This window comes from Molothrus ater, chromosome 2 (genome assembly GCF_012460135.2).
Source record: "Molothrus ater isolate BHLD 08-10-18 breed brown headed cowbird chromosome 2, BPBGC_Mater_1.1, whole genome shotgun sequence".
In the NCBI taxonomy this organism is placed as follows: Eukaryota; Metazoa; Chordata; class Aves; order Passeriformes; family Icteridae; genus Molothrus; species Molothrus ater.
Genome location: NC_050479.2, coordinates 102,053,709 through 102,077,325, shown reverse-complemented (window position 1 = coordinate 102,077,325; position 23,617 = coordinate 102,053,709). Strand labels below are relative to the sequence as shown.

General features: G+C 41.1%; 1 protein-coding gene across 1 annotated transcript; it reads right to left on the bottom strand.

Moving 5' to 3' along the window:
* Window positions 1-596: 596 nt before the first annotated feature.
* MRPL39 (mitochondrial ribosomal protein L39) lies at window positions 597-10,725 on the bottom strand. The gene is made up of 10 exons (XM_036391872.2): window positions 10,626-10,725; window positions 9,193-9,399; window positions 8,830-8,969; window positions 8,090-8,189; window positions 6,756-6,823; window positions 5,367-5,479; window positions 3,782-3,847; window positions 2,437-2,590; window positions 1,401-1,448; window positions 597-728 (listed from the first exon to the last, which is right to left on the bottom strand). Exons 1-10 carry the CDS (start codon window positions 10,666-10,668, stop codon window positions 642-644), a joined length of 1,026 nt encoding a protein of 341 aa, XP_036247765.1. The 5' UTR covers window positions 10,669-10,725; the 3' UTR covers window positions 597-641.
* Window positions 10,726-23,617: the final 12,892 nt, after the last annotated feature.

Here is a 23,617-nt window from a genome sequence, read left to right as displayed (position 1 = left end):
TATAATGAGAACAGTTCTAATGAGTTAGGGATGAAAATACAAAACGTTAGAAAACATCATCTAACAAAACCCCCTTGCAAAATTTAACTGAAGTTACCATATTTAAATATCAAACGAAGAAAATGCATAATAAATCTTAGTACACTAGGGATCCAAGTAATGAACTAAATTCTTGGTATTATTCTGGAAAAATTAACAGCACTTTGCAGCAGAAAGAAATCATTAAACTCCAAGAACTTTCTGGCTTTTACATTGTACTATTTTTGTATTGGTAAAGCAGTGGCAATTATACCTTTACATACTTTTAAGGGTATCTTTTTAAGATACTATTTGTCTCAACTTTTGGTTGCAGTAGGCATCAACATATGGATGGACACATGCAATTACTGTTGCCAAGGTAAGGACAGGGGCAACTTGCAAGTTATTGCAGATAAAAAATTAACTTCCCTCCACCCATCCTTTTTTTCTTTAAGGAAAACTTTAAAGGGGACTGAAACCTTTTGTGTATACCTGTGTCTATACTTATCTATGATTTATGTCACAGAATTCAAATTAATTACCCAAGACATTTTTGTAAGAGGCACAAACCAGCCATGTAAAAATACAGGTTTTATTATGTACATTTAGAGGTTCAACTTAATTTAAATTGATACATGTTTTCCTTCTTCAGTTCCATCTTTTGCCTCAAGACATTGTGCTGCTGTTTCCAAATATTCTTCTTCAGTGACCTGCACAAAGATATCAATTTTGTTATATTTTTAAAAATTATTTCACTCTCCTTGATCCTGAAAACCCTCCCCTCATACTGTCACTGTAACAAGAAAGGACAATCTAAAAAGACTATTATCTCCAAAATTAAAAAACCTGAAGAACAAGAATATTCAAACTAACTTCAGGGAAGATGCCACGGGGCATACTCAGAACATATCCATGGCTAACAAGTTTCAGAAGACATGAAGTATTTTTTTTTCTGTCTCTTGCCAAACAAGTAAGTAAAATTGTTGATCAAAAGGCTCTACAACAGTTGCTCCTTAATTCTTACAAAGACTTCCTATGTTTAAATATGTCTTGATAGTGGTTATTTGGTTATATGTGGGTTATAATATCTTATAGTTCCATTTACCTTGAAGTATTTTTTAATTGGATAAATCATATCAAGCAAATAGTACATGTTTCTTAAATGGCGCAATGCTTTTCAATAACAGACCTCAGAAACAGTGCTACCACATTCTCTAATAAACAAGCAGTTAGATTTCTGATTTCCCTTCACCTGTGAATATTTCCATTCCTAAAGATATGTTCTTGAGTATACTACCTACCTCTAATAATTTAAAGTGTCCTCTATCAGAGCATACACCTTTGTATTTGGTAACCTGTACTTCACCTCTAGTGAGACTTACCAGCCTCTTTGATCTTTCCAGCAGCTTGTGCCACACAGTGTGGTGAGCCTGTGTGAAATGACATTAAATGATGTTAGCAGAGGTAAAAAATAATCTTATCATAGAATAGATTTGACAAGTGTATAGAAATGACGGCAGAAAACCATAATAATGCCCAGTTCAAATGTTCCGCTTTAACAACTTAAAATTTTGGTGTCCAATTTGCCCATATTCATGTGGGGGACTTGAATAAATGTCTACCCATCACATGCCCCGTCCCTGAAGTGTTCATGGCCAGGCTGAATGGAGCTCTGAGCAATCCAGTCCATGGAAGGGGAATTGGAACCATAAAATGGTTCCCTTCTAACCCAAACCATTTTATGGTTCTATGATTCATTCACTGTGTGGAATCCTTGAGGAATTAATTGGGAAAAAAAGGGAATTATGCTTAGGAAGGGAACACAGAGATCAGCTGAGGAACGCTTGAAAACTTCCCCAACTAAGACAACAGTATATGTGCTAGATAACAAGGTCAAAATCATGTAAGTCAACACGAATGGGAATAAAGACTCCTGCCTCCACCTTCAGTTCTTTGCTTAAGACTCATTAGAGCTTGGACATTTTTTGTTGTTGCTACTTTTTACTTTGGTGCCATAAAATTCTTTGAATGGTATATTTATCATGAGTATAAACACAAAGTTCTGCTCTTTTAAGCACTGTCAGTGGCCTAGATGTTAGAAGACTGGCATGCACAACTTAGGCAAGCAGAATGAAATATCCATGCAGAAATTATACAGCCAAAACAACACCTTCCATACTAAAAAATAACATCATGGGCCCTCTCATGCAAACTTTTCTAGTTCTGACTGCACATCCACTACTGTTTCAGGAAAATGAACCCCAAATATCCAACACAGTCACCATCAGGGGCACTCCCTTTCTACAGCTCTCAACTATGAATTCCATTCAGCTACCAACATAGCACCTAACAAAATGGAAACACAGGTAAAATGCTCCAATTTAAAGAAGAAAAACCTGTGCAAAATGGATTACTTACCTTCAAATGGACTGGCAAGGACACACCCTGGAATCTCCTTATCAATTCAGACTGATCAGTCTGAAGATTATGGGCTGCTGTTATCTCATACTGGAAACAGAAACTTGTCCTTGGAATATGAGGACCTTCACTGACATCTACAAAGTCACCAAACCTGGGGAGAACAAAAAAAACAAACCCAGTTTATATGCCAAATATATTTGGAGCAAAATACAAGGAGATTAGGTTTTATTTTTGATTAGTAAATTCCAATCAACAGAAAGAAAATCCACACAAATCCCAAACTAAATCTAAACAAATCTCCAGCTCAGCATTTTGAAGTTTCCTAAACCAAAAGTATAGGTCACACAATTTCCTTATATTAACTTAGGAAATTTAAACCTCAAGTCTAGGAAAGTCTTTGATGCCATGTTGGCGCTAAACCTGGGATAACTGTCATTCACCAGAAAAACATTTGTCTCCAAGATCACCAGTTTTACACAGTACAGTGTTTACAACCTGCACAGTTATTTCTCTTTCCAGTTCTTGGAAAACTGCAAATCAATTGAGAAAAGAGACACAGCATAGTAAGGCCAATACTGAGAATGAACCTCTCCCAGAAAGCAATAGGTAAGCCCATTTTCCTCTTTATTGAGCAAATCTGAGTGGGTGGAAGGAAAGAATGACACAACATTGTTCTAAAATTTCAAGAACCACCACTGCAAAGATATCTGTTCCTTTAGATGGATGATGCTCCTTAAGGTAGAACAAAAACAAATTAGGAACTCTTAAGACATCTACACAACTGAATATCCTACAACAGCCTAAGACAGAGAATGGCCTGAGATACAGACAATTATCCTGCCTCCAGACTAAGAACTCTGTATCTTACACTGTATCCCCAGGATGCTGTTCTATTCTCATCTCCACCACTACAAAATAGTGGATTGCAAGTTAGGAAAATCTTGACAACTTTGAAAGAAAAATCCATTATGCAATGCTAACTCTTGTTTTCAAACCAGTATTTGGGTTGTATTTTATTCAGTCTGTCAAGCTCTAGAGATTTATTTAGTTTTCATGTAAAAGCACTGAAAACAGTAAGACTTCTCTGGCACTTAACCACCCTTAACATAACAAGAAATGGAAACATAGTATCACAAAGTATCACAAAATAATAGTTACATTTAAAAAACCAAGCAAACAAACCACACCAACTTAAGACAGACCACAGACAGTAATGAAAACAAATGATCTTTAAATTTAAAACCATCCCAAGTAACTTGCTCTTCTCACTTGCAGAGAGTACTTGCAATATACTTAAATGTTCCAGTGAATCATTAGAGAATGGGAGTTCAGTTTTGCTTACCTATATAATGGTACAATTCCTTCCATATTCTCAGCAGCTTTTCTTTCTATCATCTCCATTTTGTATCTGGACAAGAAAAAAAATTATTTTAAAAATCCTCACCTTTAACACCTTGCTCTTACAAGAGCACTTCAGAAACTAATTTAATTCATTTAAAATTCCTAAAAAATCATGCTTCCATTTATGTGAGCTTTGAGACTGGTTTAAATTCCTAATGAGAACACATATTGACATGCTTCATTAACAGACCTGTTAGTCAACCTCAGTTCATGGAAAAATTACAGAGATTTTACTGAGCACAACTGAAAGGTACTTTAAAAATAGTGCAATCATCATGGCACAGCCAACACGGGATCCTGAGACAGGATGTTTGGGAATGGTTTAATGTTGTGCTGGGAGGTGGCTCAAACTGGACACTAGGAAGCATTTCCTTAGGAGACAGTGTTCAAACACTGAACAGGCTTCTTGGAGAGGTAGTCAATGCCCCAAGCCTGTCACTGATTAAGAGGCATCTGGGCAATGCCTTTAATAACTTGCTGTAAGTTGTCAGCCCCACATCAGTCAGCCAGCTGAACCAGGGGGTTGTTGTAGGTCCCTTCCCATTGGAACATCTATTCCAGTCTATTCTGTGCATATTTTATAGGAGGGCTACACTCCTACACCACAGTTTTATCCAGAAAGATACAATGGACCTACTACTACAAATAAGAGTTTTTCAGGTCACCTGTAAGACTAGAAGACACCGTGACACCACCTGAACTGACCTGATGCAATGTGCAGCCATTAACAGCTGGCTGCCTGCAATACAGGGAAGTGTTCTCTGGGCTTTCCATACACAAAATCTAAAGGGACCATCAAAAGTCAGCTCCCACCTGCTGTCAAGGCAGCCAACAAAGTGGAGATGATGATCCATATGTCACATTAAAATGACCTTCAGCATTAAGCAAAAACATTTGCTATTTTGCAACTTTAGCTTCACTGTAGTTTAATTTTGGTTCACAAAATGATAAATTATTTCTCATTTTCCCCTGCATCTCTCCATGATGAAAAAGCTGTGGACCAGAAACATGGCTGAGGTATTCTTTTCAGCAAAGAAAACAGGAGGTTTTGAACAAACCTTTTTTTAAAGCACAGACCAAAGTATTTTACCCATTTTCCCCTGCACAATTCAAAAACTGCATTTCATTAAATCTTCATTTGAAGATACCAGGACATGAAAAATATACATTTCTTTAAATATGGAACTCCTTCAGAAAAGGCCACCATGTCAAGGCTAAGCACCAGAGTTTCAACTTAATAGTAGTGGAACCTTGAAGCTCACTAGTGAACAAAAGTAGTCTCAGTCTTTCAGTTTGTCATGAAAATACATCCAGTGAAGGTGCCTGGTGCTGGCTTCTGAAGAGAACAAGAACTAAGTAAATTGGTGTGAGTAAGTTGGTGGGAAGAGAATGGAGGCAAGCTCATTTACAGCAGTGGGAGAAGCACCTTCTTACTTCACATCTTATTTTAGATTTATAAAACCAAGCAGAGATTTGACTTGATTTCTAATTGCCTCTTTGAAAGAAAGGCAAATTCAGACACTCACTTATTATGCTGAAACATTTCACGTGCTACTTTTGCTTCAACATGCAGTGTTTCAAATGGCAGGTCTTGATGGATTAGCTTTTTGGCATCCCTTGTAAGAGAACAGAAGTTGTCCTAATAAAAGAACATAAAAACTGTAACCACCTTTTCACAGCTGTAGTGAACAGATAAAGCACAACAAATACTAAAAATTAGTCAAAGCAACAAAGATCATCTACTTTAAACCCTAAACATAGCAATTTTACTGTAGGAGTGTCTTACTATTATCATAAGAGCACTACAGATCATCAGTTTTTTAATGGACAGACTCAATGACCAGTCATTTCAATGAGAAATAGGCATTTTCCATCAGAAACAATATCTATTAATTAAACTGCACATGTAGGCAGTTTAATAGTAGGTTTTCCCTACATGGCACTACATACACAGTCTTGCTACTGTTGAATACTCATCTATAACTCTTGTTTCCCAGAGTAGAGTCTTCACTTATAAATAAGCTCTATTATGATAGATCAAAGTGAAAAAAAGGTACTGAATATTTAATAAATAAAAATTTATCACCTTGGCCCAGAATCTGAGGTTCTGTGTAATTCAGATTTACTCGTGAATAAGAAATTGTTACAAGGTGGAATTACATTTAAAACGTCATGTAGAAAATATTTCTAACCAAATTACTTCAGCCACAAGATCATATTGAAGAAAAATTCTGCATTGTACCAATATTGCTTTGCTAGCCATACACCCGTCTGCTGCTTTTTGGGCACAAGAACAGGAATGGGCTCCAGATGGGTAAAATATTTGTGATCACAAATGGTTCTGAGATTTAGAACATTCAGATTATTAGATTTACTGCAGAGCATGAAACATAAGCAAGCTATTAAGGAAAGCTGCAGCTGAATGTGCTCACAGATTTTATTCAACAACAAACTGATTCTGCTGTAAATCACCAGAAAATATGCCTTATACACACTTTTATTTTCAGAAACTCTACTCACACAAATACTGTGGCTGCATCCACATTACCAGGCAAGAGCAGCTGAGGAGGAACAGATCTGTACAGTAACAAATATGGCACTGAGGTCCCAACAGCCCCATCAACTGTTTCTGAACTTGTACTTCAGACTAGAATTTTCTCTAACTCCACAGACCTAAAGCCTGAAAGCATGTGGATGACAGCACAAAGTTTATTTTTGTCTGAAAGGAAATGTCAGAGCACTCTGCCATAGCACCAGTGTGTGGCAAATGCAGAGATCAGCTCCCAAAGACTACTCCAAATGTGCACTAACAAAAAGGGAAACAAAGCTCTGTCTCTTCTCCCCTATCAAAAAAGAACAACTGGACAAGGACACAAACTCTAGAACTCCAGGGTTTATGCCTGAAAAGTGCTTACGTTTGTTGGTTTCCAGTCATTCAGTTTACTGTCCAAAACCACATCATAACAGAAAGCTCCAGAGATCACTGCAATTCCAATCCAAAGACAAAAATATTAATGTTTGAAACAAAATATGCATTTCACCATCATACCATATTCTTACAACAAAATAAATTAGAAGAAAAACAGAATTACTTCTAGAAATTCATCACAAAAGTTTTCAGCTCTGATTATACTGTAAAATGACAGACTGAACTTGTGTTATTTTAATTTCACTTCATTGAATGAGAAAGTAGTTTGAAAGGAGTTTTAATGTAACGTCAGTATAAGAGAATCCCAATAAAGAGCAGAAAAAATAAACTGCTTCACAAAACTGCATCTAACACTGCAAAAAAACCCAAAACCACTCACTTTAAAAATACTTCACTGTTTTTCCATTGTATGCCTGATACAATAAATGTGAGCTATTAAATTATAAAGAGGAATTTTTTGCATAGAGAAATCAGACAATATTAGAGCTATTAATCCATGACACAAGCAATGCACAGATTTCTGGTAAAGGCAACACAAATTTATCTGACAGTTTTTAGAACACTCTTTTGTGTATATTGAGTTATGGCTATTTAGAAATCCAATCTATGAACCCAGTAAGATCACACTATTTCTATATATGCAGTATAATGATATAGCTGAGTATATCCAAGATTATTCCAAATTCTGGTAGAACTGAAATATTTACCTGTACTTATCAATCACAACAAATGCTAAAATTGCTAAAAAGAGAAGCAGCTATAGCACTCCGCATGGCCAGCAACCAACCTTCTCATACACTAAATGCATAATTATGCAGGTTTGGTTATTGAAACAAACTATTCTATTGTGCATTTTCTCACTTTTCTAAATCTTAAATCAGACCACAGATGAGCAGAAGTTGTTACTAAGCTTGTTTGTACCTCACTAATCTTCCAGTTTGGTGTAGACATTATCATTTTTAGAAACTCAAGTGATGGACAAGGTTATGCGGTTATTAGAGCAAATTCCACAGAAACATGTCTCATCACATCCAGAAACCTTGCTCATGTCACTTCACAATACAGAGGTTTAGTTACTAATTTCAGCTATGAAATCCTGAGTGGTCTGAAACCCAGTGGCCACACTGACCTATTTTCTGAACATTGATAACAAAATTGTTTTCAGTGTGGTTATTATAAATTAAAGGCAACTACAACAGCATGTAATACACATATCAATGTGTACCATCAATCATTGGAAGTAATTTTTTTCTAGGTTTGGTTATTAAGCACTCACTTGAGAAGCAGCAAAAGATAATCAATATAAAACACTTTTATCACCTGGCACTTCTGGAGCTTTAACTAGGTTGACTGAGTATTCATCCTTGAATGCTCTCTTTAGCACACACGCCATGATCATGGCACAGGAACGCCAATATGCCTGCAAAGAGAATTTCAGAACAGGAATTTAACGCCTAGAAGCTAATTAGTCCAAAAAAATCTCCCAAAACTTAACTGGATGATGCACAAACCTAGCTGCCAACCCAAGCATTCCACCCCTGAAGTGTTCAAGGCCAGGCTGGACAGGGCTATGAGCGACCTGGTCTAATGGAAGGCATCCCTGCCCATGGCAGGGGGTGGAACTGGATGAGCTTCTAATGTCCCTTCCAACCCAAGCTTTTCCATGATTCTATGATTCCTTTCTTTAGCATTTAAACTTCTCTTCAGAGATGATTCTCCAAACAGAATCAAATCTAAAAAAACCCCTGCAATTAGAATGCAAGCCAGATGTAACCCTGGAGATATTTAAATCTGAAATCCCAGAATAACACAAGAGTTGAAAGGAAAGCCAACAATTCACCACCTAGCCCACACACTAGTCCAGCTAATGATAACCATGGTGCACCATTAAAAAGACATTAAAAATGTCTGAACTTTAATGACAACAAAGTTCAAGAAAGCAGACAGGCATGGAGCTGAAAGGTGCACACAGAATCAAGAGGTCATAATTAGGGCCACCTGCAATGAGACAAGGTACAGAGAACCAGGGTTACCTACAATGGAACAAGATAATAACTTACCTTGTTTACTTCCTCTGGATCTTCATCTTTGAAGGTAAGGAACTGAATTTCACATGATTTGGTCAGGGGTCTGTACATGTCCCAGATTTCACCATCCACAAAAGCCAGAACAGAGTTCTTGCAATGCCATTCACTTAAATCTAAAGAAAATTTAAAAACCCCTAAAGTATTAGTTAGTTAATAACCATATTTTTCAGGATCAGCAGTTCAGACTGCTGCATTTCTAACAACTGCAATTTTCATATTTGTAAATGACCTGGAAGGATGAACTGTGAAATAAGCCTCCAAAAATTAACTGTTTCTATTTCAATTGGCAGCACTACATTAACCATGAGGGGCTAGTTCAGAAGTGCATCCACTTACGCATGGCACAGTTATACGGCGTGGACAGAGCCTTGTTCATGACAAACACACTGCCAGGGTGCGGCTTCCCGGTGTATTTCACTTCAATCTTCTCAATCCGTGGGTGAAGAGACAATTGTCTCTCTTTCTCTTTGGTGAAGAGCTCATTTCGCATCCGAACCACCTCATCAGGCGTCAGCCGAGGAACAGCTGGTGTGGAGATGTACCCTGGGCACAGGAGAGACACTGAGTAAGCAATAATCCCACAGCAAGCAATCCTGGGGTGAGTCCAGCAGAGCATCCCTGTAATGAGGAAAGCCTGAGGGAACTGGGGCTGTTCAGCCTCAAGAAGGGATGATTGAGGCGGGACCTCATCAGTGTCTGCCAGTGTCTGCAGGGAACGGTCACAGCATGGACCAAGCTCTGCCCAGCAACAGGACAAGAAGCAAGGGGCAGAAACAGATGCACAGAAATTCCACATGAACATGAAGAACTTTCCTGCACTGAAACAGATTGCCCGGAGAGGGTGTGGAGTCTCCCTAACTTGAAATATTTCAGAACCACCTGGATGCAATCCTGTGCCATGTGCTCTGGGATGATCCTACTTGAGCAGAGAGGTTGGACCAAATGACCCACTGTGGTCCATTCCAACCTCAACCATTCTGTGACCCATTCTGAGTTTTCAAAGCCTCTTTATAAGGTTTTGGGTTCTACAACACTACTGATCACCCACTTCAATATTGCGTGTCTCAATACATACAAGGTAGCACTTCTGCAGCTCCAGCACGATGGGACCCTGCACTGCCTGCCCAAAATCACAAGAGGAGACTCTGAGGCAACAAAAGGGGTCAAAAAGATGATGAGGGGTCTCAGGCATCTCTCTTGTGAGGAGGGACTGTGGGATCTGGGCCTGTTTAGTTTGGAGAGGAGAAGACTGAAAAGAAATCTCATTAATGCACATAAATATCTCAAAGGTGGGTGCCAAGAGGTTGGTGCCAGACTCCTTTCAGTGGTGACCAGCAATAAGATGAGAAGCAACGGCCATAAACTAAAACACAAGAAGTTTCACTTCAACATGAGGAAGAAATTCTTTCCTTGGAGAGGGGCAGAGCACTGGAATAAGCTGCCCTGGGAGGGTGTGGAGTATCTCCCTGGAGACATTCCTGGAGACAAATCCACCTGGACATGTTCCTGTGTCACCTGCTCGTGGTGACCCTGCCCTGGCAGGACTGGATGATCTCCAGAAGTCTCTTCTAACCCTAACTACTTGGTCCTATGCAAAGGTTAATGTCGCTCCCTGGCTGCAAAGGCCCTTCCCTCACACAGGCCAACTCCCCCGCGGCCTGAAAAGGCCCTTTCAGCCCCTGAAAGCACGGCCACAGTACGAGCCCGAGCTCGGCGCGGCCCCGCACTCCCGGCTCCCTCCCGCAGTCCCGGCTCCCTCCGGCACTCACGCTTCGCGGCCCGCAGCCCGCGGGCGGCCCACGGCGCGGCCATGCTCCCGCAGCAGCCCCGGTGCCTCCTGCCCGGGCTCCGCCAGGAACACCGGCCGCAGCCGCGCCGTTCCGCCGCTGTGCCGAGCGCGGCCGCCGGGCGGCGGGAGCCTCCTGGTCCCGGTGCCACCGCCGCAACTCCGAGCCACAGAGTGTATTCTGACTTGGAAGGGCCCCGCAGCGATCATCGGACAATCTCATCCCGGTGGGTGAGAGGCTGGACATGCCCCAGCCATGGGCTGTGGGAGCCCCCCGTGTGCTGGGCTCATCCAGAGCCCCGTGGGCAGCAGGGCAGGGAGGGGATTCTGCCCCTCTGCCCCCTCTGCTGAGACCCCACCTGCAGGGCTGCATCAGCTCTGGGCTCCAGCACAGCAAGGACAGGGACCTGCTGGAGCCAGGCCAGAGCAGGCACCAAGGGGATCAGAGGGATGGAGCAGCTCTGCTGGGAGGAAAGGCTGAAAGAACTGGGACTGTTCAGGCTGGAAAAGAGAAAGCTTTAGGGTGTCCTAGGTGTGGCCTTCCAGCGCCTGAAGAAAACTTACAGAAAAGAGAGGCAAGGCAATTTACCAGAGCTTGTAGTGACAGAAGAAGGAAAAATGGCCTGAATTGAAGGAGACTAGGTTTAGATTAGATATAAGGAAAACATTCTGCCCTGTGAGGGTGGTGAGGCCCTGGTACAGGTTGCTTAGAGAAGCTGTGGCTGCCTCATCCCTGGAATTGTTCATAGCCAGGTTGGATGGGGCTTGGAGGAACCTGGTTTAGTGAATGGTGTCCCTGTCCATGGCAAGGGGTTGAAACTAGATGACCTTCAAGGTCCTTTCCAACCCAAACCATTCTATGAATCTATGACTGTGATTGCAGTCCAGCTCCTGGCCCTGCACAGGACAATCCCAAGAATCCCACCACCGTGTGCCTGAGACAGAGCTTGTGGATTCACACCATGTTTGCCCAGAGAAATTCTCCCTCACTGGAGATATTCCACAACCATCTGGACATAATCCTGTGCCATGTGCTCTGGGATGACCTTGCTTAAGCGGGAGGTTGGACCAGGGAGATCTCCCAATTCCAGTCAGTGATTCTGAGAGCATTGTCCAAACACTGTGTGAGCTCTGACAGTCTGGGTGCTGTTTCCAGTGCTCTGGAGAGTAGTTCTGAGCATTACTCTAGGCAGCAACATGATCCCAGAATGTTGTACCTCCACCACTGGCCGTCTGCTCCCCTTTGCGAACACTGCCCACCTGCACTGGGTTTGCATGGCTAGGCTTTGGGAAGATGGGGCACTTTCAGTTTGAAACCAGGCAGAAACACCAGTTTCGTGTACTGGTTTTGGTTTGCTAATTTGAGATTTTTCGGCCAATTCACTAATTAGTGTGGTGGGTTCAGTGCTGGCCAATCACTAGTGTACTCACTAGAATGTACTTACTCGTCTCCTTCTGTGAGGTAGGATTAAAAGAAAGGCAAAGCGGGCTCAAAACTTGAAAAGGGTATAAAGAAGAATTTATTAACAGTAACTAAAAGAAAGAGTAATAAGAAACAGAACAAAACCTTCAGGACACTTCTCCTCCCGCTACAACCTTTTATTTCCCACTGACACTGTAAAGAGACATACTTAAAATTTTCAGTCAGTTTGCCACCTCTAGAATAGCCTTTCTTCAGTTCATTTAGGGAGAGAAATCCCTGTTGTTAATGTTGTGGAGACTTCTCTACAAGAAAAGAATTCTCTCATGGCTCTCAATTTCTATGAATAGCAGCTGCCCGGGGAAATCTGCAGTCGTGAAATCACTCCCGTGTTCCACAAGCTTTTCCTACATCTGCATTTATGGGCCATGTCAACTTCTGGGGTACTGATTTAAAGGTGAGCTGTTCAAGAGCAAAGGTTCTCATTATCTATCTCTGAAATCATCTTCATCTCTAGGAAAAGAGATCTTCTCCTCCTGGGAGTGCAGGATCTTCATCACTATTCTCTCTTTCTCTGTTCAAACTTCTTATAGCATCACAGCTACTTTAACATCTACTTACTTTAGCATGGGGGCCTTTGCTTGATATCTACAATTTGAACACTTTCATCTCCCCATACCTTCATGCATTATAGGGAATAAAGAGTCCTTCTACAAGAGGATTTCAGCTTAAAACTAAAGGCATCTCCTCATCCTTCCCATCTGGGACTTGACTCCTTCACTGACATTGGTGTCTTCATGTTGTTTCTTTACGTGTCTGCACTTTGGTCTTGTTCTCTCACTTGAGGGAGGACTGAAGCACTGCAAGAGTTAATATCTTACCCAGGGCCTGTAGATGGTCACTAACCAGGCTGGGCTCAGTTGCTTGTGGCAGGAACTGTGGCTGGGGCTGGGGAGCGACTGCGATCTCAGCAGCCAACACACCTGGACTTCTCCTTTTCCCTGCCTGGCAGCCAAAAGCAGGGTCCCAGAGGGTGCCCCACTCTCAGAATCTCTGCTGGTCAGAGTGACCCCGAGATGCCTCTTCAACCTCCCCCTTAGAAAGTCTCTTTTCCCAGCCCAGCAGTCGAAGAAGGAGTCAGAACTCTTCTATTCTTGTTCTCAAGGTTGTTTATTGTTTCTTATCTATAACATTCTTTCTCCGACCCACCGAGGTCTGTCTGGCAGGTTGGGTTGAGGCACACTGACCGCCTTCAGGGCGGTGTTACCTTTTTATACTAAAAACTACATGTACACTATTTACAATAACTTCCCAATACCTATCACCTATGTTAGACAGTAAGTTTCTACCCTAAACCAATCTAAAAATGCCAACATCACCCAGAAGATGGAGGCTAAGAAGAAGAAGGAAAAAGGACGAGGCGCGCCCAAATTCCTCCATCTTGGGACCCTGAGCCCCCATTCTAAAAACCTCAAAAATCTATTTTTTACCCCATGACAAACTAACCATTATTCTACTTAAACTTTCTTGACTTGTAATTCTTCATATAAAAGTTGGTAATTGTTTTTTCCAAGGGCTAAATCAAAGGCACAGGGGTCTTGGGCTCTGTGCCAAGGTCTCTGAGCCCCCGGGCAAGGGCTTGAGCCCTCCAGGGCAGCCAGAGGAATTTCCTGGGTTCCAACACCCTGCAGCAGGGGCTGCCCGGCCCAGCCTGGCCGAGACAAGGGCCGGGCCAGCCATGTCACCTCTTTGCTGGCTGGGAGAGAGAAGAGAAAGTTCACGGGTTTCTTTCATCTTTAACATGTGTTTGTCACAGGGGCATGTACAGCTTTCCAGTGGTTCAACAGATTGTCAATTCTCAAAGTCAACCACTAGTTAGTTTTCTATCAGACACAAAAGAAGCTGCCAGCAGACTCTCTCAAAACATCACTTCCATGATGCAAAACCAACAGAGAAGCAGAGCAGGGGAGCTACAGCGGAGCACCCCTGTATTTTTATGTGAGAAGATACCAGAAGCTTTCCTGGTGTCCAACAGAGCCAGCTGGATCTAAGGCAGTCCCACTGCTGGCCAAAATTAACCATCAGTGATAGTGGTAGTGCTCAGGGATAACAGATTTAAAGAGGGAAAAGAGTTACTCTTCAGCAGCAATTGTAGGCAGATAAGGAAGGACTGAGAATGTGTGAGAGGAACAGCCCTGTGGACATCAAGGACTCCCGGTGCCAGAGCAGAGGTTCCACTGCCCACACTGGAAAAGTGTGGGTCCTCCTCATGAGGAGCAAGCAGCAGCAGAGACAACGTGTGACAGACTGACTGTAGCCCTCATTCACCATCTTCCTGCACCACTGAAGAGGATAGGAGGTAAATTTGGGAAATCAGGAGTAAAATTGAACCCAGGGAAGAAGGGAGAGATGAGGGAAGACTTGTTTTTAATTCTCAGTTCCTACTCTGATTTGTCAATAAATTAAATGAACTTTCCTCAGTTTAGTCTGGTTTGCTGGTGATGGTCATTTGCGAGTGATCTCTCAACCCTCAAGCCTTTCACTATATTTTCTCTTCCCTATCCAGTTGGGGAGGGGAGTGATAGTGGTTTGGGAAGCACTTGGTGTCCAGCCAAGGCCAACCCCTCACACCTCCCAACTGTCCCTCCTCCCCAAAAGACTGAATGCCAGTAGCAACTAGCTGCTACCCAAGTAGGAAAACCATGGTTCACATCAAAAAAATAAATTTATGAGATAACTGAAGAGTTCATTTTGGTGCTTTATAGTTTAGCTGATGATGGTCTTCATTGCAATCCTCAGCTGGCAATGATATAAGTAGCCATCATGAAGCCAATGTCAGACAGTGACACTGAATTAGTGCCATTAAGAGCTAAAGCATGTAATTAAACTCAGCATCAAAAAAAAAAAAAAAAATAAAAGACCTGGCATTTTCCACTGTAGAAACACATCTGTGGAGCAGTGGGACAGCTGGGTCCCCTTGGTTTGGTACCTGGCACTGGCTTTCCTCTTTACCTGGGCTCTCATCCATAAAACCAGGGGTGTGAGTAAGGTACCTATTTATGCCCTTGGCTACATTATTTGATAGGTTAAGAATTTCAGCAACTCAGTCATCTTGCTTCCTCATTTTTAAAATGAATTAAATACAAGTTACGTAGAATGTAACAGAGAAGTTACACAGAATTGTGTAAATACAGCTCAACTACACCATTTCTCCTATTAACTCAAGGAATCATATGCAGTCAATGATCACATGACAAATCATTTTGGTTTAAATGGTTAAAAAACTATAAGCAAAACAAGATTACTAGAGTAGGGCATAAAAAGAACACTTTTATTGTATAAGTAGATAATTCATAATGTTCAGAGAATGAGAGACAGAACCAACTCTGTTCTGTCACTCTGAGGGAGTATTGACTGACAGGAGTAAAGTCCTACTTAATACTGCACACTTTATCATACATATCCATATTAAACTGGCACTTCCTAATCTCTAGACCTTCTTTTGTACAAGTATTTGCAACTTTTTATTCAGCTGAATCTTCAGAAAAAATGATTGTAGGATATCTGCTCTGTCCTTTTAGTTGTTTGGTGTAGCTCTGGAAGCACAATGTATATTTTAAAAAATCTGGGATTTGTAGCACACTGAAGACTACAGAGAGGAGCAAGGTTATCTGCCTTTTGGTAACCCTCAGCCAACAGAATGACAGTGCAAAGCTGTACCCCCAGAGAAAATCAAAATACATCCAAAAGTGCTGGAAATTTCACCCAGGATTCATTGAGAGCAGCTTTGTGTAGAAGGACTTAGGGGTGATGATTGATGAAAAACTGAACATGAGCCAGTAGTGAGTGCTCACAGCCCAGAAAGCCAATTGTGTTCTGGGCTGCATCCAAAGGAGCCTGGGCAGCCCACCCTCAATGCCTAAAGAAAAACAAAGAAGAGATCACTCAACAGAACTGTCCAAGAATAATTACATTCTACCAGTCTTCATAAAGCCCGTTAACTTTCAGGAAAACCATGTCTATTATTTTATAATGGTCAGAAAGTATGAGGTTTCCCTCTGAAGCAACAGGAACCCTGCAATTGCTCTTATGTCATGGTATGTGACCCAACAGAAGTGTGTAAGCAACAAACCATGACTGTTTATCAGCCTCATAGTCCCAAAGGCAGATCTGAGCTCACTTAAAGATTGCTTCAGAAGTAAAATTGGCTTAAAAATTCCTGAGCCTCCCTTTGCCATTCTTGGCTGTTTCTCTCTGCTCATCCTCTAGGTAAACAACTGTAGCAGCACTGTACAAGGCACTGAATGCAAGGTCGCTGAAGTGATACAATTTGCAGGATGAGTACTGCTGAGAGATAATGTTTTATTCATATGATTAACATTATTTCTTATACTAATTTTCATGCACAAGCAAAGTGAGAGCAGTAATCCATGGCCAGAAGCAGCAACAGCCTTGTAAGACAACATGCAGTGTAACTACATCTTAAGAGGTGTATTCTTCATAACACAATAGAATTATAGAATCATGGAATCACTGAAGTTGGAAAAGGCCTCCAAGACCATCAAGTCCAATCTTTAACTGAATACCACCATGTCTACTAAACTGTATGACAAAGTACCACATCTGCTTATTTTCTGAACACTTCCACCACTTCCCTGTGCAGCCTGTTTCAATGCTTTACAACCCTTTCTGTGACGAAATTTTTCCTAATATCCAACTTGAACCTCCCCTGGCATGACTTAAGACCATTTTCTCCTATCCTATCACTTGTTACCTGGGAGTAGAGACCAGCCTGGCTACACTGTCCTGGGAGGTAGTTGTAGAGAATGATAAGATCTCCTCTCAGCCTTCTTTTCTCCAGGCCAAACAACTCCAGGTTCCTCAGCCTCCCCTCATCAGACTTGAGCTCCAGATCCTTCCCCAGCTTCATTGCCCTTCTGGACATGGTCCAGCACATCAATGTCCTTCCTGAATTAAGGGGCCCAGAGCTGAACACAGCTTTTGAGATGTGGCCTCACCAGTGCTGAGTGCAGGAAATGGTTGCTGCCCTGGTCCCACTGGCCATACCTTTTCTGACACAAGCCAGGTGCCATTGGCTTTCTTGGCCACCAGGGCATGTGCTGCTGGCTCACGTTCAGCTGCTGTAACCAGCAGCCCCAGGTCCTTTTCCTGCTCTCCAGTCATTCTGCCCTAGCCTGTCCTGCAGGGGGTTGTTGTGGCCTAAGGGCAGAACCTGGCTGAACCTCAGACCAATGACCTCAGCCCATTGATGTAGCCTGTCCTGCTTCCTCTTGCAGACCCTTCCTGCCCTCCAGAAAATCGACATTCCCACCCAATGGTGGGAATCTGCAAGTGACTGGGGATGCACTCGATCCCCTTGTCCAGAGTCCAGATCATTACAAAGATATGAAACAAGGTTGTCCCCAATATTGAGCACTAGGGACACCCCTGGTGACGAATTGCCAACTGGATTTAACAGCACTCACCAGAACTCTGGGTTCTGCCATCCAGGCTTTCTTTGACCTAGTGAGCAGTAAAGCGTTATGAACAGTGTGGCAAAATAATTCTGAATTCTCCACCAGCAGCATTGTGGCTAAAGCATTGTCCACTGTTGTTTAGGCTGAATTGTGTCCAACAGTGCCATCCTATGTGATGGATCTTTTTTGGAAATGTACCTTTAATTGCTACTGAGCTGCCTACTCAGTGGCAGTAATCTTTCAAGTTCAGTTAAAAAAAAAAAAAAAGAAAAAGGCATTGATTCTGTACTTTGCAAGTCCAAGATAAAATCATACAAGACATTCCAGAAAATGAAGGTGGGCTGTAGAGGGTTTCACTGAAAAACATTACTGAGAACAAGTAATTTGTATTGCTCTTTACTTGTTCTACCCTCACATTTTGTGGCCTTCTTGGTGGAAGTTTGGCAGTCCCATTAGGTATGAAATATTTTAACAGTCTAATAGCAATACAGTGTTCTATCACTGCTCTAGTCCATTGCATTACATCCAGGCAACTAATCCATGGCATGGTCTGTCTTTAAACAGCCATCAATGACAGCTTGGGGAAAAAAAAAGTATCTGAAAATATTTTTTTACTTCTTGTCTCAAAAATATACTTGCTCAGTTTTTAGTTTCAAATTACAAAACAAGCAGATAATCTGTCAGATAAATCAGTTTTTTTCCCCCCAGATGTGAGTTAAAACAATTCACATGAAGCAGCTATAAAAAGTAATAAAAAGCCACTCAAAAGGAGACAAGGCCTTCTGTAACCAGGGGAGGGGACAGCCATTAAAGCAATACCCCAGGACATTGTAAAAAAACCAGTGTGGTGATAACTAAAATTGCAAAGGAAAAGAAGTGTCCCTTAAATTGGAAATATCAGCCTGTGATACGCACTTACATATGGCTGCTGATTATTCTTTACACTAAAGGACCAGGCTCTCAAGCTGATGGATTCAATGTACTGCAGCTGGCAGTCAAAGCTGCACAAAAAATGCATAGCACATCAATCAATGGATTTTAGAAAAAATAATTTGTGATACAGATTGCAAAATATGCATATTGGCAATTAAGCTAAATTCAATGGAGTCTGTTTTAGCAGTTTTACAAAATAGTTTTCCATCAACTTGTCCCATAGCTATGCCTGGAATCACATCAGAATGGTCACTTCACAGCTGTGTGCTACTGTATTCAGCATTTATTAGAGCAAATTTATGTGACAACAACTTAGTGTGCTTGGAAAAAAGATGCATACAGAGATCTTATGCACAGGCTATGGCACCAAATTTCTAATGACATCTCTGACCATCTCAAAGATAACATTTCTCTTTTTAGAAATATGAAAAAATCTGTTTCTTCTTCGTTAAATATGGAAAAATATTCAAAGGTGTCTTCTTGATGAAAGCTTGAACCATGTGAGTTCCAATAACAGTAAGCTCTCAACTGTCCATATAAAGAATGATAGGCATGCTTATGCACAGGAAGACTTTTTTTCTGTCTTTCCTTTTCTCCCTTTGTGTCTCCATATTCTACATCTTCCCCACTGCTACTCTAATCATTATCAGGCACAGTTATCCCCAAACTTGCTGGGTTATCTTCTATTATAGACAAACCAAGAGACACTAAAACATTTAAAGAGCAATCATGGTAGGAAAGCACAGGTAGAAAAAGGAGAAGCAGCACAGAACTGCAGTCCTTTATGCTTTGATTGGCATTTCAGTCTGCAAATAAGAGAACAGCTACTCCCAGATCATCAGACATCTATACTACCTGCTTATCAACAGGATAAAAATATGTGCTTTCTTACATGGAATGAGGGTTGCATTATTTAATCTACTTAAATTCAATGAGTAAACTTGAGATATGCCTGAATGTGACTGACTAGGGAAACATTGTCTTTCATTAAACTTTTTTCTAAAGTTATTTTTAATGGCAGTGCAGGGATGAACATTCATTATCTCTCCTGCAACTATCTTCTAGTCTGGCATATGTAAGCCATAACAGAGAAGAGATTCCATAGAAATTAGCATCTTACTCTTCGAGGTGCTAATTAAACAGCCAGTTCTCTTCATGTACTGCACTGCTTTTGCCCCTCTTCTATGCAGGTTTTCAAGAAAAGGAATCAGTCATCTTCCTTGTTAATGTATCTGTGATAGGTGTTTGAGTATCTACATTGCAACACCTTTGCAACCAAATTTAGCAGTTCTAATTTGTTATACTGATTTTTTGTTGTTGTTATTTTACATCAAAGCTACTCTAGAAATCAGCATGCAAATTGTAGAAGAATAAATCTAGGGAGATTTTGTTCCCCCTGCAAAATAAAATATATTTTGAGTGGAGAAATCACCAAAAGGAGGATTCTCTTCATATAACTTCATTTATCTTTATTCATTTTTAGCTTCCTACAGCTAGGAAAGATAAAATGTTTCCCAAGTGAAGAGCCAGAGGCTTATGGTCTTTCACAGAATTTTTACAAATTATTTTTCTAAACAGTTTTCCTGTTAGGTGAGGAGAACAGAACTCTTCGACAGCATGTCAGGGACTGAAGTGATCACACCTTAAACATTGTTCTGAAGGAGTTTTGCCCTTTATAGCAAAAACTGTATAAAGAAGCTACAACCACAGTAAGCCCATCCCTCCTTGAAGATGCCTGACTGGAACTTTGCACTGTGAGTTAAGCAGCCTAGATAAGATAAATGCAACATTATGTTCAATCATATCAAGTCTGGGGAGAAACAAACAAGGCTGAGGGAAATTAATTCATCCACAAGAAAGCCAAACCCATCCCTACTGGTTTTGGGGTGTGGGAGACCACAGCCCACAGAGGCTGGGTTTGCACAGACTCCCCCCAGCCGAGGGGTGAGGAGGAGGTCTCAGATGTGTGGTGTAACCTCTGGTCAGAGGCAGTGAACACCCATCCTCCCTCACACAAACCAGCCCAGCTGTGAAACCCCCAAGCCCACAGGCCACATCCACGGGGGATTCACATGGGAGGCAGCTGAGGGGGTGCCATAATCCATCAAAGATCCTGAAAGCGCATCCCAGAGGCCTGGCACCACCGGACTGCATGGATGCAAAATGGTGCAACAGATCCAGAGTCTGCTGGAAGAGACTGCCTCCTTCCAGGGGAGGTACCTGGGCATTCTCAGCTGGCCTGGATGTTCATTAATCCATTGGATTCTATGTTTTTCAGGGGGGACCTTCACCACCAAGAAGACCAGCTGGAGAGGATCAACAGAACATCATTGGGATTCACACAGTAGTGATATTTTCTTTCATCTGTGTCTGTCACTCTCTTTCTGTCCCTCCACTTCTTTTCTATTTCTTTCTTTCTCTCTCTCCTTCTCTCTCTCTCTCTCATATTTCTGATTAAATAAAACCCGTATTATTGACTTTGGCATATGGCCTTGTTTGCACCTTAATTCAAGCAGAGGCCTCTCTAATAACTCTAAAAATTGGACCATAACACAGTGATGGTGCAATAATAAAAGAGGTAAACTCATTATTAGAACAGATTATCATCAGCACTTCTTTCTATTTCTTTTTTTCTTTTCTATTTCTTTCTTTCTATTTCTTTCTTTCTCTCTCTCCTTCTCTCTCTCTCTCTCATATTTCTGATTAAATAAAACCCGTATTATTGACTTTGGCATATGGCCTTGTTTGCACCTTAATTCAAGCAGAGGCCTCTCTAATAACTCTAAAAATTGGACCATAACACAGTGATGGTGCAATAATAAAAGAGGTAAACTCATTATTAGAACAGATTATCATCAGCACTTCACATTTGCAATAGAAAGTTTCATTAAAAAGAGGAAGAATTCCATTGCAATGTAAGAATGTAGATTTATCTAAAATATTGCCTAATAAAATAAGGGCACTCTTTCATTTTATTAATTCCTGGGATTGCTACAAAATATCCAAATCTTGAAATCATGTTGCGATTACATTCAATTTTTCAAGGCTTTTCTATACAAAGAACTTGTCTGGAACAGCTATCACAAAATAAGATAGCTATTCTTGACTTGCATTTTGTGTGTAGATGTTAATTATAGACTATTTTTATTAGTCTAAAAAGGAATGTCTGTGGAAAGTTCTCCAAGAATAACTGTTAAACTGAGCATCTCAAATTCTTCCATTTTGGGGTCTAGGCATTATTTAATGAAAACATTTCTACTCCAACTTTAAAAGGTAAAAAATATGGATAGCAGTCTTGTACCCTTCTAACAAAGTACTTAACAGTATTTTTAAGAATACAATTGTTGAGCAAAGTACATGGAGAAAAATTGTATATATTAAATGAACTATATGTATTACAACCACTTTTCCAGTAATTCTGTAAATGCCTTCAAAATACCAACATTTAACTGCTGGTGTTTCCTGTAGTTGTATAAAGCAAGCGGAGAAACTATGATCTAGTTATTGCTGAAATAAAACAAGGGAATGGAAAGAAAATATGACCTGTACTAGAAAAAGTCAGAGAAATGTGGGGGAAGCACTAGGAATTTGCTTCACCTGCAAGAGAAATGAAATAGTGAACAGAGGAAAGGAACTTTAGTCTGACCTCATGGTTGTATAAAACCTTCTCATTTAAATGGATTTACTATAGTATAAGAGCTGTGTTAATGAATCACAGAATCGCAGAAAGCTTTAGGTTGGAAGGGACCTTGAAGTCCATCTCATTCCACCCCCTGCCATGGGCAGGGACACCTTTCATTAGACCAGTTCACTCAGGGCCCCATCCAGCCTGGCCTTGAACACTTCCAGGGATGAGGCAGCCACAGCTGCTCTAGGCAATCCATGCCATCATGCTCACTATAAAGAATTTCTTCCATATGTGTAAACCTAAGTTTTCCCTCTTTCAGTTTGAACCCATTATTCCTTGTCCTGTCACATTTTCTGATGAAGAGTCCCTCTCCTGCCTCCCTTCAGATACTAGAGAGCTGCTGTGAGTTGTCCATGCAACTTTCTCTTTTCTAGGCTGAACAGCCCCAAATCTCTTGGCCTGTATTCACCAGGGAGGTGCTCCAGCCCCCCATCCCCTTGGTGCCGGCTCTGGCCTGGCTCCAGCAGGTCCCTGTCCTTGCTGTGCTGGAGCCCAGAGCTGATGCAGCCCTGCAGGTGGGGTCTCAGCAGAGGGGGCAGAGGGGCAGAATCCCCTCCCTGCCCTGCTGCCCACGGGGCTCTGGATGAGCCCAGCACACGGGAGAGGGGGGGTTTGGGCTTCCAGTACACACGGCCAGGGCATGTTAGTTTTTCATCAACCATCAGTATTAATAACATCCTATTGCCTATACTTTAATTTAATTCCATACTGCCATTTCTTAACATTCCCCATGTTTATAACTTTCCCACCAGACTCTTGCCATATTTAAATGTTATATCAAGACAGCATTTCCATCACTGTCTGACTAAATAGTAAAACAGTCCTACCGAAATCAATGAACCTTTGTACTTGCCTAAAGCTATCATGTGTTGGGACACACAAAAAACTCTTCTGTTTTCAATGGGACAGTTCTGATTTTATTAAATGCATGTCATGATGCCAGTAATATATACTGGACATACATACATACATATATGCATGCAGATTTTTTAAAATAAATATTACTTGTGTTCTGTATACATTTTTTCCACGTGAAAAATAAACTAAGAAGATTTTGCCATGAAGAGCATTGTGGCATCCTAATTCCTTGCTCTCCATTAAAATAGCTGTTAGAGATTTTATTTATAAATGATCTTTCTTCATTTTGTTGCCCTCTAACAAAATATAGCCGACATTGCTGTTCTGATTACCAAAAAACATACTTGTGATACTTTTCTTGTTATAGAACTGCTTTACATCAGTGGTAATGCATTTTTAAGATGTCATTGGAAACTACTTAGATGCACTATTAACAGTTAAGATGAGTAATTTTCCTTGATTCATAAATTTAAAGAACCATTACACCACTTGTGTATGTAACAAAAACCTCTCCTAGTCTGGTACAAAACAATAACATAATAAAAATGTTTTGAAGGTCACCGTGTGACCCATCTCCTGCTGTAGGTGGGATTCTGTAC

Bases quoted from the DNA above. Each gene is read 5' to 3' on its own strand.
- MRPL39 (XM_036391872.2), bottom strand. From the start codon at position 10,668: ATGGCCGCGCCGTGGGCCGCCCGCGGGCTGCGGGCCGCGAAGC. The intron at 8,190-8,829 runs GTAAGTTATTAT...TTCTCTTTGCAG, and splicing joins ATCCAGAGGAAGTAAACAAG to GCATATTGGCGTTCCTGTGC. The intron at 3,848-5,366 runs GTGAGTGTCTGA...TTTCTTGTCCAG, and splicing joins GAAATGTTTCAGCATAATAA to ATACAAAATGGAGATGATAG.